Genomic DNA, 16,594 nt, shown 5'->3' on the forward strand with positions numbered 1-16,594 from the left:
CCCAGAGTACATGGCCTCCTTACCAGGCTTTGCCTGCCTGCTAAAATGCTTGTGTCTTTCTGTTTCAGTCAGTGCCATGTAGAGAGAGGAAAACAGCTTAGAGTGAGTATCAAGGTTTCTACTTCCTTCTCAGGACCACTCATTTTGGCTTCTATGGTGCTAGGGAAACAACCCTCTTCAAGAGAACCTGCTGCAGGGAGAATCCAACTGCAGAATCCAACTTCTCCCCCCTCGCTAGACACTGAGGTCTCCTTCTGGACTGCTTCCAGCACTGCCTGAGACCACAGGTTCTCTTGATGACTAATCCTGTTGATTTGGGGTTTCCCAGTGAGAGGTTTGCTCAGGGCTTCCCCATTGCCTGGCTGCAGCTGAGACTCTCCCTGCCCACCTCCTCATTCCCCTTCTCCTCTCACAGGTGTCACACCCACATCTTAGTCTGTGGACTTTCTTTGCCTGCTTCTGCTGTAACTGAGCAGGACACTATGAGGCCTTACTGCAACATACCCTGGCCATATCCTCTGCCTGCCTCTTATTTGTAGAAAAACTTTAGCTTCCATGGCCTTGCCCAAATTCCAAAGAATAAATTTAGTCAGAGAAATAAAATGCAGAAACAAATAACCACAGTCAAGCAAGACAAAATAATAACAGTTTAGCCATCAATCAAAGCAAAGGACCTTTACTTCTTTCTCAAGGGCTATAGATAATGTTTTCAGCTGTATCCTTTGAGCTGTTTTGCAGATATTGAAACCCCCATCAGGTAGAAGAGGTTAATTGTACACTGACCACAAGCACATAAATCCCTGACCGGTTAGAAGGTTGATGATGTTGATTTCCTGTGACCTCACCACCAACCACAGAAGAATGTCCACAAGCTGATTATGCATCCAAAATCCTCTCCTTAGCATGTGGACCTGTTTTTCTGTATAATTTCTGAGCATAACCTGGGTTTGGGAATTTGGTTCTTTGGGACATGAGTCCACCTTGTCCCCAGGTTTGCCAGCTTCCTCAGTAAAGCTATCTTTTCTTTGGCCAACATCTGTCTCTTCGCATTGGATTCTTGAGCAGTGGGAAGCTGAACCTGAGCTTGGTAACACTGCTTCTTTTTTATCTCTTTATTCTTTGCAAGAATGCCTCCTGAAATCCCTTGCATATATAATATGCCTTGGCATCTGCTTCTTGGAAAATCTGAACTGGCACAGCTACCATCACCATCAACTACAGCAACTGTTCTTTGAAAGTTGGACTGTGCCTCTAATTGTCACGTTCCATGGCTTCTTAGCACCTCTTATCACTTCTTCCTTCTATAGAACTGACAACACCTCATGCAGTTGATCTTTCTTTTCTCAGAACTCTCAGCTTCCATGTCACTGTGCTTACCCAGAGCTCTTCTTGCACCTCGGACTGACACTTGACAATCCTTTCCTGGACCCTGTCCTCCATCCATCCTCAAGTACAGGGTTTCTCCAGTGGCCTGAGCTCAGTCCTCTCTTTGGGGCTCAGCCCTCATCTAATCTCATTATGAATAGCTCTCACATCCATCTTTTCCTTTTGCTCTCTCTCTTTTGAGCCCTAGACTTGAATTTTAGATGCTTTGCTAAATATTTCCACATGACTGTCCATTATGAATTTTAAATGCCACAGCCTATAAACCCAGTTTATGAAGGCCAGCCCCTATTCCCAGACTCATTTCCAAAGGCCACTTTCTCCTTTGTGCCCAATCGTTTTAAATGTCATTCTCATCTTACCAGAAATTGATGCTTGAAACCTCAGATACTGATACCTCCTACCCAGGTTAATTCTACTTGAAATTAATTCTACTTCTATCTGTTGACTCATTTTTGGTCCTATCTTTACGACCCTGGTTCAAGTCTTTAATATATCTTGTAGGTTTCCTAAATGCATGAGAACGGTTTCAGCCCAGTCACTAGACGCGCTTTGCAAACTACATCCTCTAGGCTTGAGCTGGACTGAAGCCTGGATCTGATCTGCAGGCAGTTTAGGAACAGTGTTCATTGTGTAGCCTAGCACTTCCAATTGTTCTCACTTTGAGAAGCAAACAGACAAGGTATATTTGTGCAACACACTGGGATGAGTGCAGTGGGCTTTCCCTGGCCACACTAGGGGCAAGAGGCTCACCTGTAACTCCTTCATGGCATACCTGGTGAGCAACTCTGGTTAGAAAATGGCCTGGGGGCAGGCAGTCCTGGAGCTCAGAGACCAGGTGGGAGAATGTGCAGGTGAGGGAGCCATGATGGTGGGCTGAGCACCAAAGGGAAATGAGAGTGAACGAGATTGTGAAATGTGGAGGAGGCTCAAGGAGAGGGCTCTGGAAATGACCACAGGTGGGACAGGTGAAAAAGGAGGAAGAGTCAGGGATGACTCTCTTCCAAGTGTCAAGATCAGGAAACCTGGGCAGACAGCAGGACCATTCATTCATCGCACAAAAACTGTCTAGGAGAAAAATCACATTTTGGTGGGAAAAGACTGTGGGTTTTGTTTCAGACTTGCTGAGTTTGATGTGGTTGGGGACACCGCAGGGGAGATCTTAGTAACGTATCTAAGGCATAAGTCATTCCTTAACTTTCTGAATTGAAAATAATTGGCAATTCTTGTTTCTTTTGCTTCAAAATATTCCCATCTTTCCATGCCTTCCTCAGCCAACCCCTTGTTTGGAGCCTCCTGTGTGTGGCAGGGCTGCTGTGAGCTGGTGGTGGTACTGACAAAGAAGTGAAGTGTATGCAGTTAGACAGTGACTTAAACCCCAGAGGAGCCTGGTGGGCTACAGTCCACAGAGTCAAACAAGACTGAGCACACATTCTCAACCTGCCTCCACCCCCCCACACACCCACACCCACACACGTAAATCCCAGAATCTTTGAAATTGAGGTTTACTCACTGAAAGAGAATAACCATTTAAACAGCAGGGAGAGAGTGCTCAATGGTTAGAAGAACTAGAAACAAAAGCAAGACAGGCTGCAAAATTACTGGAAAATTCATTTTGCACAGTATAAATGAGCATAAGGATTTTCAAAATGCTTTGGCTTTTCTTAAGATTTTTTCCCCCAGGATAAGAGACATGATGACCTTATTTCTGGGAAATTTACCAAGTTGATTTCTGAGTCCTTGCATTACACTGTCATGTTATTTGGTATTTTTGAAGCAAGAATCCACTTAACATTTTCCCATTGGCTTTTTCAGGATCTCATGAAGTGACAGTGAGTAATTATATATGATCTCATTAATATTTTTAGCCTGTATTCCACTAAGACAGCCCCAGGACACCTTGGTTTTGGCTCACTGAAGTCAAGGTACTTTTAATTCAGTTCTAGCTTCATAGAGTGAACTGGATCAAAGGAAAGCCCAATAATAAATTCTTGACAATAAATTGTCCACGACACTCTTAGAGAAAGAAATGATGTAATTTGGCATTCTTGTGAAATGGGTTTTGGTGACTTGATGTATCTGGACTTTGACTTAGAAAAAATGGTGGCATGAATTTTACTGTTACAGACCCTAATGTTTAAGATATATCTAGCTGTGTATCAGCTTTAGACCTGAAAAATAAAACTATTGAATTAAGAAAAAAAAATAAAACCATATGCCCCTAGTGCCTTTTTTGATGGTGATATTGAAAATTCTGTCTTCTTTTATGGTTGTGGATGTATTATTCAACCTTTTCTATTGTGGGCTAATTATTTGCAAACAAATATCATGAAGGCATTAACTGAGCTTTTATATTTTATGTCCTTAAAAAAAAAACTGAAACAATTCCTTTGTAGCATGAAGAATATTTTTTTTTTGCATGTGAATCAACATACCCTAATAAACTAATTTTGAAATTTTAATATACCCAATTTCCTGAAAGTGATCAGCTGTCTTCATTCCAGGAGTCCAATAAACACATTGGATTTAATTGGCTCTTTCATTTATTTACATAACTAATGTTATTTTAAAAACATTTTGTTCAAATGCTGAGAAATTGTGGAAGGCATTTACCTCCACATTTCTTTTAAAATGTAGGTCAAGAGAGCCTTACGCTGTTTCTGTGACCCAACTGAATCTCGAGTACTTGGCATATTTGCAGTGCGTTGTCACAGATTCAGGAATGGGTCTCCATCTCAGCAACTCCCCACTGAATGAACAGGGCTTATTAAATCCCTAAAAAGTATTAGCATCTTAGTCCCAGCCGGATTGCGGGATGCTCACGAGCTTGATTATGTGGAACAAATGTGTCTGAAATCAAAAGACAAAGCCCTTGATACCTGCCCCCTGCCTGCAGAGGTTCCCACTTTAGATGGAATGAACAAGGTAGTTGGAAAAGCATGGTGAGAACTGGAAACCCTTCATAATGAAAACAGCTCAACACCACGTCTTTATGTACAAGGGCTTCTGTGTTGGCTTCTTACAGGCCTGCCAAGCATCTTTGAATAGTCAATATCTCTGAAAGATCCAGTTTTTCAGGCAAAAGCTTGATTAAGTTGTATGATGCTCTCATTAGCTCCTTTCGACAGTATGTGTTTTCTGATTAGCACGTAAAGTAGCTCTTTCAACTGTGTGAATGCTGCAAATGAGCTCTCTTAATAATTCATGCACTGATGCGGAAGAAAGCACCAGAGTGATCATGGGGAGTGCTGTTTATTAAAGATGCTTTATCGCCATTAAAACCCCACCCTTTGTGCTAGCCCCAGTTGTTTGTTGTTTACTCATTAGGCATGTCCGACTCTTTTGGGACCCCCTGGACTGTAGTTTGCCAAGCTCCTCTGACCATGGGATTTCCCAGGCAAGAGTACTGGAGTGGGTTGCCATTCCCTTCTCCAGGGTCTAATCCCAGCACCAGTTATGAAACTGGATTTTCTAATCGTCCGTCCATCTCTTAGGTTCTGCACATATCTACAGATGCATGGACAACCAAGCACTTAGAGAGAAGCAGAACGTGAAACCGTCCTGACAATCTAGACACCCACACAGCTGCTTTCCTTGATCCCCGGCTCTCCATCCACCTGTTTCTCGTGGGAGGAACTAAATGATGTTTCTGCCAAGCCAAGCCACTTCAGTCATGTCCGACTCTGTGCGACCCCACAGACGGCAGCCCACCATGCTCCCCCGTCCCCGGGATTCTCCAGGCAAGAACACTGGAGTGGGTTAATGACGTTTCTAATGCTGGTGATTAAGGGTGAAAGTCTGGATAACATGGTGCTCAGTTGCTCAGTCACGTCCAACTCTTTGTGAGGGACTGTAGCCCGCCAGGCTCCTCTGTCCGTGGGATTCTGCAGGCAAGAATACTGGATTGGGTTGCCATTTCCTTCTCCAGGGGATCTTCCCCACCCAGAAATTGAACCTGTATCTCTTACATCTCCTGTATTGATACCACTAGAGCTACCAACCACCCAGGGATCGAATCCCAGTCTCCTGCATTGCAGGCAGGTTCTTTACCATTAGAGCCACCTGGAAAGCTCCTGAATGACACTGTCTGCATTTAATCTGATAGACTTAAGTCTGGGCTCAGTTTTCTTATTCATAAAACAGGAATAAGAGCTGAATCCACCATAGAGTGCTGGAAGGAGGGTTTAATGAGATAATACAGGTGAAAGTTTTACTGTCATATGTCTCTCTTTCCAGAGAGTCTGAAGTTACGGGGCTGGAAATCAGCCATGTGAACGAATCGAGAACTCTTCTTTTACTTTAGTTTCTGTCTTTTGTGGGTTGATTAATGTCCCCCCAAAGACAGGTCCATATGCCAACCCTCAGCATCCAGGAATGTGACCCGATTTGGAGAAAGGATTTTGTTGCAATTCAGTAAAGGATCTTGAGATGAGATCACCTGAATTTAAGGTGGGCCCTAAATCCAACTACATATCTGCATGCACGCTCAGCTGCTTCAGCCGTGGCTCCCTGGACTGTAGCCCACAAGGCTCCTCTGTCCATGGGATTTCCCAGGCAAGAATACTGGAGTGGGTTGCTGTGCCTTCCTCCAGGGGATCTTCCTGACTCAGGGATCAAACCTGCATCTCTTAGGTCTCGTGCATTGGCAGGTGGGTTCTTTACCACTAGCGCTCCCTGGGTAGCCCTAGTCCAAAAACATGTGTCCCTATTAAAAAAAAAAAAACGGAAATAGAGGAGAATCTGAGGGACAAAAAGGGGAGAAGGCAGCGATTGGACTGATGGGACCATGAGCAGAAGAACACCTGGAGCCTCCAAAAGCCAGAAGAGACAAGGAACAGATTATTCCCTGAAATTCCTGAGGGAGTACAACCCCACTGACACCTTGATCTCAGCCTTCTGGCCTCCAGAACTGTGAGAGAGTACATGTCTGTCCTTCTGAGCCACCTAGCCTGCCGCAATTTGTTAGAGGTCACAGGGTCCAAACACAGAGGGTATTCCCAGCTGGGATGGGCTGGGGGCCTCACAGGATGCCTCTCTGAACATTTCTGCAATGTGGGACAGGCTCTGCCCCTTCCACCAAAGACAGGAGGGGCTTTCTCTTTAACGGTCAGTAACAGCAGCCAACATGCTTGTGGTTTCCACTGTCCCCAAGGTGTGCCTTCGGTGGGCTGTCCTGTCACCCATCTTTCTCTGCTGAGGCCAAGCCAGAGTCACTTGTCCCTGGTCCCCTGCTCCCTGGGGAAGCAGGGTCTGCCCAGTGGGCACCCAAAGACCCGTGTTGCCCAGCCTGGGTTGGGGGAGATTCCAGGAAACCAGGACCTTGAGGTTCACATTCACTTCTTTGGTTATAACTTCCCCTCTTGGCTCTCCTCTGACCACCTCTCCACTTTCTCACTCCCTTTTTCTTGCTTGGTTTCCGTTGCTTCCCAGGTGGAGAATCCCATGGACAGAGGAGCCTACAAGAGGGCTACAGACCATAGGGTTGCAGAGAGTGGGACAAGACTAAAGCGACTTAGCACGCATGTGTTGCAAGTTTCATCCAGAAAATAAAAGGCATGGGGGTGGGGAGTAGAGCACAGTGAGCGCAGGTGGGAGGGGGTTAGGAGGCAGCTGAGTGCAGAGCAGGAGCCAGGCTGACCGGCTTCCAGGGGAGAGAGAGAGAGAGAAAGAGAGTGTGTGTGTGTCTGTGTGTGCATGCATGTGTGTCTGTATGTGTATGTGTATCTCTGTGTGTGTCTGTGCATGTGTGACAAGAGGACAGAGATGGGAGGGTATCAGAGAAAAGGCTGCATATTGAAAGGCAACGCTGGAGCTGTAGGAGAAAAGGACAGAGGCTGGCAGGAGCCCGATGAAGGCTGGAGGGAAGGACCTGGGGACCTCAGAGCTCCCTTTCTGCCCACCTTCCTTCTTCCTTCCCTCCCTGCCCTGATCACCTGTCTGCCTGCAATTCCATCTCTTCTAGCACCTTCCCAATCACCTGATCCGTGTGAGCTACTCCCCAAAACCCAGTGGGAACCCAAAGATGGCCCTGGGGTCTGAGTCCTGCCTTCGCCCTGAGGACTGTCTCCACCCACTGGCTTTCATGGGTTCTAATTGTACGTCTGTGCTCCCTGCATGGTCATGCCCCCTGCTCTGCTCCTTAGGAGGATAGTAGCCCTTGTGTCAGAGTCATGGAGGCGGGGAGAGTGGGGAAGGAGGTAAGAGAAGCGGGAAGAAAGAACGAGCTGCCCACCAGCCTGGTCAACATGGTGCTAAGATGGATGGGGCAGGGCGGGGGTGAGGTGGGAATGAGAAGGGCAGGGTCGGGGGAGAGGCAGACAGAGACAGAGAGAAGCAGAGAGATGGGGAGAGAGAGACAAAGAGATGAGGGCAGAGAGAGGGAGAGAGGCAGGGAGGAGTGGGTCAGAGGAACACGGCCAGAGGGAAGCAGATGGACGTCATGGAGACATCGGACCCGGAGAGATGACTGTGAGAGACACAGAGCCACGTACAGACAAAGGTGAGGGGACAGTGAGTCACGGGACAGTGGCAAAGGCGTCTGGCTTATGATTGCAGCTGTGAGCCGGCCCTTGACCCTTGACAGTCCACCTGCCTGGGGGCCTCTGTGATACCTGGGCGTTGAGCCACACCCTTCACCCCTGCCCTCCCCGCCGCTGGAGCCCAGGCGCTGCGCTGACTCATGCCCTGAAGGATGAGAGGCGATTTAGCCATTATTTCCAAGTTATGCCTTATTATTTGACATAATGGGCCATTTCTCATCCTCTCATCACTGCTTTCCGGGGTCGGTGCCACTAACATCCCCAAAAGTTCAGACTAAATAAGTTGGCATCCATTTCTCTCTCCGTAGTTAACTCTGCTCACTGGTGTGCAGATAACTCCTGGCCATGGGCTGCAAGCCAGCACAGACTCCCCTGGTGATCCATCCCAACATCCATCAGCAGATGTGAGCTCAGAGAGTGTCATCCACCACCCCTGGGGCCCTCAGCCCTGCTTGGCCCCACTGTGCGAAAACTGCTATGTTAAACTTGCCTCTTTTTACCTGAAAACCGGGACACCCCACCCCCTCACCCCCCATACCGCACCCCACAGCTGCCTATCAGGAAAGCAAAACCTCCTGAACCTTCTCTATCTGTTTAGATTCACACATGACATTTGAATGCACTTTAGCTTTGGAAGAAAATGGCAAAATCATTCCCAGCACAGAACGAGAATGGACCAACTCAGGAACTCTGTAATGGACTTGCACTCTGTGAATCTGGCTGTTATAGGGTTCTGGCCACTTGTCACACACACCCTGGGAAAAGAAAGTCTACAGTCGAGAACAGTGGTTCTCAGATGAGGGTCATTTTGCCCTCCAGGGCATACACAGCAATGCCTGAAGCTTTTTGGAGATGTCTTGGTTGGTAGGGCAGCTGCTACTGGCTTCTAGACCAAGGCCAGGGATGCTTAGCATCCTGCCATGGCCAGGCTGGTCCCAACCACAAAGCTTCACCCAACCCCAGATGTTAATGGCACTGCTGTTGAGAAGCCCTAGCTTAGATGGTCTAAGCTCTGAATTCCAAGTGGTCCTTATTTCACTTCAGTTTTATTTTGTGCTCAGTCGCTCAGTTGTGTCTGACTCTGTGACCCCATGGACTGTAGCTTGCCAGCTCCTCTGTCTATGGAATTCTCCAGGTAAGAACAATGGACTGGGTTGCCATTTCCTCCTCCAGGGGATCTTCCCAATGTGGCAGGTGCATTCTTTACCACTGTGCCACGTGGGAGGCCCTAATTTTACTTTTAAAGCATTGGATTCAATCAGAATAAGGAATTGTACTCCTCTGTCCCTCCTACTCCACAAGGAATTACAGCCTCAGTTTGTCATGGAGAAAAGTAAGGGATGTGCCTGATGGACCAGCAATCAGAAGGTCTGTGTCCGACCTGCCCTGAAGAGGTGGGAGCTCAGAGCCATGGGCAGGTATGAGTAAGAGTGGGCTGAAATCCTGCCTTGAAATACTGCGTCTGTTCAAGTAGTTCTGTGACCCCTGCGAGCTTTAACTCTTACTTATACAAGGGAAGGGCTTCCCAGGTGGTGATAATGGTAAAGAACCCACCAGCCAATGCAGGAGACACAAGGGATGCGGGTTCAATCCCTAGGTTGGGAAGATTCCCTGGAGGAGAGCATGGCAACCCACTCCAGTCTTCTTACCTGGAGAATCCCATCAACAGAGGAGCCTGGCGGGCTATACAGCCCAGTGGTTTGCAAAGAGTTGGACACAACTGAAGCAACTTAGCATACATGCATAAAAAGGAAATGTGTCTGATCATTTCTAATGAAAATCTTGAATCTTAAAAGAGTCTTTCTTATGCTCTGAACTATCTCATCTGTGAAAACTGGTCAAGCACTTTTGAATTAGAAGTTTAGGGATAAAAAAGGGACAAATGAATGCATTTGGGGGAGCCTGGAATTCCAAAGCACGTTCCAATAGCTTTCTTCTCCCTGCTGGACAATTCTTTATTTGTCAGCAAGTGTGAGAACATGTGCACGCTTTCACACAACACTCATGCAGAATGACAGTGAAGCAAGTTCCCTGTGGGCTCCGGTCTCCTCTGGGGACACATAAAAAGGAACTTTCATCAGCCTCTAACAAGGTTTGATGTCTGTGCTTGGATGGAGCTGGAGATTGATGCAAAAGTAAGAAGTCAAGGATGCTTACCTCGACTTCTGGCAATTTCACTTAAAAACCACACAGACTTGCAAGGACACTACAGCATCAAAGAGCTCCTTACAAAGGGGAGCCTGAAGTCTGCCCACACCCAAGCCCGACCAGATCTAACGCTTTTCCAGTTTAATATTAATGCTGCAGTGGTAATGAAAACTCGTAAACAAACCCCTCTTGGTAAATGAATCTTCACTCCCAAACGGCAACCAGGAACAACTCTAAATAAGTAATGTGAGCTGGATACCAGAGGTCCCGCCCGCAGATTCTGTTACCATTCTTGGCTTGTACCTGGGAGGCTTCATGCATTTTTAAGGGCTCATCATTATTGCGATCCTCCTACTTGCTGGCGAACTTTTCAAAACCACACTGAGGTATGAAGTGGAGCTTAAGTTTGTCTGTGCTCATGGTTCTTCTGAAATAGAATAGTTCTGGATAAAAAGCAGGACTGGAAAATCTGCTTAGAGGATAGGCAACCTGGGAACTCGCTGTCAGGGCATTCAGAGACCCTAGTGGGGAAGGGACCTTGAGGGTCAAAGGCAGCTCCAGCTCCCACGTGACACCCTCAAGGACCCCCCACACAGGGGTGTATCCCTTACTCTGAAAGCAGGACCAGTTGTGGAGTGGATGCCAGAAAATACAGGCTGGAGGAAAGGAGGGAGGCGTCGAGGTTGGGTGGGAGAGAGCAAGGCTACCTCTAGAAGGATGGAGGCCAGGGACCTGAAGCCTTGTATGTGTGTGTGTGTGTGCATGTGTGTGTACGCACATGCGGGTACATGGCTGCATGTGCACACAACAACAGCTGGGAACAAGGCCAGGCTTTACAGGGGATGTGACCTGAGCAGAGGCTGGCTGGTCTTTCAGGTGGGAACCCTGCCTTTCACTCCACCCTCTTCTCTTTTGTTAAACACACACACTCAGGAAAGCATGAGGGATGGGAGGAATGGATCCTAAAACTAAAATCCCCAAACTGCTTTGTATAATTGGTTACTCTGAGAGCCAGCAAGTTGGAGGCAGGCAATGGCCATTTCCAATCAAGAAAACTTCCACTTCATTCATTGTGGCGGAGGAGCAGGGTCAGGGAGCCAGTCAAGGAGGTGCAGACATTCAAGGCTGGAGCCTTGGTGTCCACCTGCAGAGATCAGAAGGGGTGAGGGTACTGCCCCTGCTGCTGGCGGGGCCAGGTTGTATTAGGTTGCAAGTTTGAAACTTTAAATTGATTTAAGTAGCTTCCTGCAGTGGCATCTCTTGACTGCATAGGATAAGCATCATGAATAAAGAAGCAGCAGGAATTCAAGAACGTCAGAAACTGGCTCCTGGTGCTACCTGAAACCAAAAATTGGTACTGTAACCGAAGTATGAGAGCCACCTTGACCAAGAGGAAAAGACACTGTTAAACTTTCCAGCTGCTTCTCGGAGAAATAGAAGGTTTGCTACCTTTGTTTTAAAGTGTAAAATGTATGTTAGTCACTCAGTCATGTCTGACTCTTTTCGACCCCATGGACTGTAGCCCATCAGGCTCCTCTCTGTCCATGGAATCTTCCAGGCAAGAATACTGGAGTGGGTACCCATGCCCTCCTCCAGGGAATCTTGCTGACCCAGGGATTGAACCCAGGTCTCCTGCATTGCAGGCAGATTCTTTACCATCTGAGCCACCAGGGAAGCCCCAAAGATGGAAATAGCCATGCCTTATTGAAGAAAACAAAAGTTACAAAACTTGCATTTGATTTGAAATACATAAGTCCTAAAAAGGCAGAAAATTCAAAACTCAGATGTGTTAAAAATGTAAAACTAGATTTTGATACCTGCCTTGGTAGTAGCTGTCCACATTTCATGGGGAACTACCCCCACTGGTGGAAGAGAGTTTGTTTTGACTTAACGAGCAAGATTAGAAAATAAATCACTTTGTTTAAAGTTAGGCTGGAAGATGGAGTAGACTTAAATGTACTCTTTTATTTTACTAATAATTTCTAACAGTTGTAATATTTGAATCAATTGGCCAATCTTTTCATCATCACAATCATCATATATTAATTCATTCAATAACATTTATTAAGCACCTACTATACATCGGACAGTGATAGGAGTATATATTCAATTAATTAAGTCAGTTGAAAATAATTCTTGGACACTTTTTATGCTGTCCCACATCTGATAGGCACTGGGGGAAAAATAAAGGTAACTAAGACATGTTTCCTATTTTCCTGCAGCCACAGTCTGGCCAAATTCATTTTTAACTTAATCCTGATTTGCAAAGAACTTAAAAGCTTGGGATTATAAATGGAGAAAAAAAAAAAAAAGCTCATCAAAAAAGAACTGATGGCAAGGAAACAGATATCCAGAGACCTGGATGACTGATAAGCATTCAGAAACATGAGGAAACACAGGTAAATAATTTGGTTTGAAAGACCTGCTCAAGGAACTGCTAATTTTGACAGTCTCCAGTCAGCAGGATACTACATTGTAACTTTGGGTTTTGTGCCCAGTGTTTAATTTAGTTCCATTATAAAGGAGATACAGGAAGGCTTCCAGAGGATGACGTATTTTTCTAAAAGCATATCAAATGTTCAATGATAATTTTGGCATCTAGAGTGGACAACACAGTTTGTGGACATTAGAATTCAGGTGAATTTAAAAGCTTATTCATACCTAAAGTTATAAAATCATTTTAGTCTAAATAGTATATAAAGGGACTTCCCTGGGGGTCCAGTGGTTAAGAATCCACCTTGCAATGCAGGAAATGTGGGTTTGGTTCCTGGTCAGGGAACGAAGACCCCATGAACTGTGGAGCAACTAAGCCTGAGTGCTGTAACTACTGAGCCTGAATGCCACAACTAGAGAGTCTATGAGACTCAGCAAAAGATCTCACCTGATGCAAGGAAGATCCCACTCGCCACAGCTGAGACCCAACACAGCCAGATAAATAAATAAATAATTTAAAAAATGAGATTAAAAAACAATATATAAATAGTGTATATATTATGACATAGTACATAGTACCTTCTCTAGCTTTTCTCAATTGTTCTGATGGATCCAGGCAACAATCTCATGAAAACAGTTTAAACATTTTTTAATATGAGTCAAAAAACACTGAACAACAAGTCATCGACAAGACACAAACCTTTAACTATTTCAAGACCTGCGCACATACTTAGTGCTCCTCCGGGGGCTTGCTGTGTGCAAGGCGAAGTGTGGTGTGTGTCTCAGATGGCAGTGTGAAGTACTTAACTGCTGCTCAAGTTGTGCCGGACTCTTTGCGGCCCCATACACTTAGCATGCCAGGCTACTCAAATACTGGAGTGGGGTGCCATTTCCTACTCCAGGGGATCTTCCCAACCCAGGGATTGAATCTGCATCTCTTGCATCTCCTGTATTGGCAGGCAGAATCTTTGCCACTGCTTTACTTTTATCTGCCGAATATGGATGCCATTTTCTTAATTTGCCTTACTAGAAATTACAATGCAATATTAAGTAGAAGCAGTGAGAGCAGACATCTTCATCTCATTCCTGATCTTAAGGAAATAGTATTTATTCAATTTTTCACTATTAAGTATGATGTTCGCTGTTTCACATACATGCCCTTTCTCAAGTTGAAGGAATTCTCTTTTATTCTTACTTTGTGGAGTGTTCTTATTTTTTTGAGAAAAACGTTGGGTTTTGTCAAATGCTTTCTCTGCCTTGAATGATCGTGTATCCACCCCCCCCAACCAATTCTGTTAATATTAATGATTTTATATTGAACCATCCTTGAATTCCTGAGAAGTCCCACTTGGTCACAGTGTATAGTTGAACTGGTAGACACATAAATGAGGTGGATGCTGTCCAGGAATCAAGGGCCACGGAAGGAAAATAAACCAAAGGAGGAAAGCAGGGGTCGGGGGCAGCACCTCACCCTGAGACCATCACTGGGGTCACTGTGGGAGCCCTAACAGCACGTCAACCAGGCAAGACCCAAGCGACCACTACTGCTGCTGACATCTGCATCAGGCAACACACAGCTTACACAAAGCCCAGATAGTGGGCGTCTATGTCATCCCCATTTTACAGATGAGCCAACTGCAGCTCAGCAAGACTAAACAAAAGGCCAGAGGCTCATTTTTCTCCTCTCCTGTCTTCCTCAACCTCAAGCTGTACAGCCTCAAAAAAGTCATGATATTTATCCTACACTTGCATCTGCCTTGCAAATAAATGCCAGCAACAAAAAGTCCTTTGGATAAAAACACCCACCAATAACAACATCTCCCTGAGGAGGTAGACAGCACAGAAATAAATGAAGCCATCATTCTTGATAGTTGGCTGGTGTGGATCTTGACTCGGTTTGGGAGATTAGTTGCTGGATAGACAATTTTTATTTTATATATTTTTATGCATTTCTAAAGCTTATTTCAGCCTGGCAGACTGCTGAAAAGCCCAGAGGAATCATGGTGATTTAAAATGGATATACATTTTTGAAATAGAACCAATAAAGTGGCTCAGAAAATAGGAAAATGAGAAATAAAACTGGGTTCAACAAGAATGGATTAGCCAGTGCACAAAGTCAAATCTATAGACAGGAACTTCAGGGTGAAAAAGGATTTTTCAGATGAGAACTACAACTGGTTGCCATGGTTTGGATGCAGTCTAAAGATGTGTTTAATTTGCCCTGTATGATGATTTGCACAAATCTGAGCAACACTTGAAAACTGTGGGTCTCCATATAAAACCCAAATATCTGTCTCCCTTTGAGAATCTCCTCTTACAGGCCCCCATTTCCACTCAGGATCAGTTGGCAGGAGTTTGCTGGAGTCCTTTTCCTCTACAGTCACTGAACTCTTGAGTTCTCCATGTCTCTATCCCTCCCTTTGCTCTGCTCGTCACCCTCTTCACTCATTCACAGGATCTGCCAGGCCCTGCAGGCCTCAAGGTTTGCAGCTTCTACTCACTCTACTGATCAAGGCAGACACCAACGTATTGCCAACCTGATACCAGCCATTTACTGTCATTTTGGGTGACTCAGTGAAGCCAATTTACAGAGGCTGGCTCACTGGTAAGACTGCTGTCCTTCTAAAACCCTCACCCCCAATTTTCAATACTTCTCAAGCAGCAGAGAACTCCCTTCTTAGACCCTGGGCTCCCAGAGCTTTGTGATCACTTGACTGACAGTATATGGCAGAAGTGCTGCATCAGTTTCCAGGCCCAGGCTTAAGGAAATGGCTATTTCCACTGTCCATCTCTTGGGACACTGGCTCTTAGACAGGAGGAAGCATAAGCCAGATCATGGAGAAACCTGTGTTGGGAGGACATGGCCAGAACCTACCCTCCAGGTTAGTGACTGAACATGTCTTCTCCAACCTAACTGGGGTTCCCCATGGACACGGCTGGAATGGATATGTGTGTCCCAATCAAGCTCTGACTCAATTTCAGATTCATACATGAAATAAATGATCATTGTTGCTGTAAGCCTCTAGGCTTTGGGGTGGTACATGGTTCAGCAATCAATAAACAGAAGACTAGTCTAAACACCAACAAGGCTTTCACAGCGGAAGAGTGTGTCTTGGGAAGACGTGCTTCCCCGACACTGGTCCAGGCGTGTCTCGTCTCACCTGGCCGATGTGCCTTTGGAACTGCCATGTTCATCACTCGTCCTCCATCCTGAGGTTTGGGGGGAGAGGCGGTGAACCTGCAGATCCCTGACTCCGAAGGGGTGCTGGAGGTCAGACTGTCTGTGTACTCATTTGTCCCTGCCGTCAACTGCTCGGACGATGTGTCTGAGATGAAGCACTCTGTGATGGTGAACTTGGCGTGCCTCAGCTGCTCTTCCATCTTGGCGTGCTCATAGGCCCTGGCCAGTTCTTCATAAGTGGAGGAGGCACTTTCTGTGGAGACCATGCTGCTTCGCGCTCGATCTGTGCCATGAAAAAGAGAAAACGAGATGATGAGTCGTCACTGGGAGTCTGCACTGACCGGGTGGTGATGGGGACCTGTGGCTGGTTCTCCCCACCACTGGGCAGCCGGACAGGAGTCCTGGGTCTTAATCTGAGGACTGCCTTTGTCACTGTGAGGCCACCTTCATGAGCCTCAGCCATGTGGCTTCAGGGCTTCAACTGACTTGCTGGAGGCACCTGTCCCCAGTATGGGACATTGCCATAGATCAGTAATATACCCCCCTGAAAACTTCTGCTTTTAATTAAGACAGCTGGCTTGTTGTTTAGTTGCTCAGTCATGTCTGACTCCTTGGGATTCCGTGGACTATAGCCCACCAGGCTCCTCTGTCCATGGGATTCTCCAGGCAAGAATACTGGAGTGGGTTGCTATTTCCTCCTCCAGTGGATCTTCCCAACTCAGGGATCAAACCCATGTCTCCTGCATTGCAGGCGGATTCAAGACAGGTGGGAATGCAATATGCATGAATACGCCCCTCCCTGCTCTGCAAGTCTTCCTGGGCCACAGCGACACTTTCATTGTCAGGAACGATCTGAGCTCTGTGTTCAGCTCCTCTGGCCTCCGTGGGGCAGGAATACAGGCCAGTCCTT

General features: G+C 46.2%; 1 protein-coding gene across 1 annotated transcript in view; it reads right to left on the minus strand.

Annotated features, from left to right (window-relative positions):
- Positions 1–16,594, minus strand: part of DSCAM (DS cell adhesion molecule) — an 859,941-nt gene that overhangs the window by 1,501 nt on the left and 841,846 nt on the right. The window contains 1 exon segment of the mRNA XM_027551145.1: positions 15,665–15,967. Within this exon segment, the coding sequence (XP_027406946.1) occupies positions 15,665–15,967 (303 nt within the window).

Source organism: Bos indicus x Bos taurus, chromosome 1, assembly GCF_003369695.1.
Source record: "Bos indicus x Bos taurus breed Angus x Brahman F1 hybrid chromosome 1, Bos_hybrid_MaternalHap_v2.0, whole genome shotgun sequence".
Taxonomy (NCBI): Eukaryota; Metazoa; Chordata; class Mammalia; order Artiodactyla; family Bovidae; genus Bos; species Bos indicus x Bos taurus.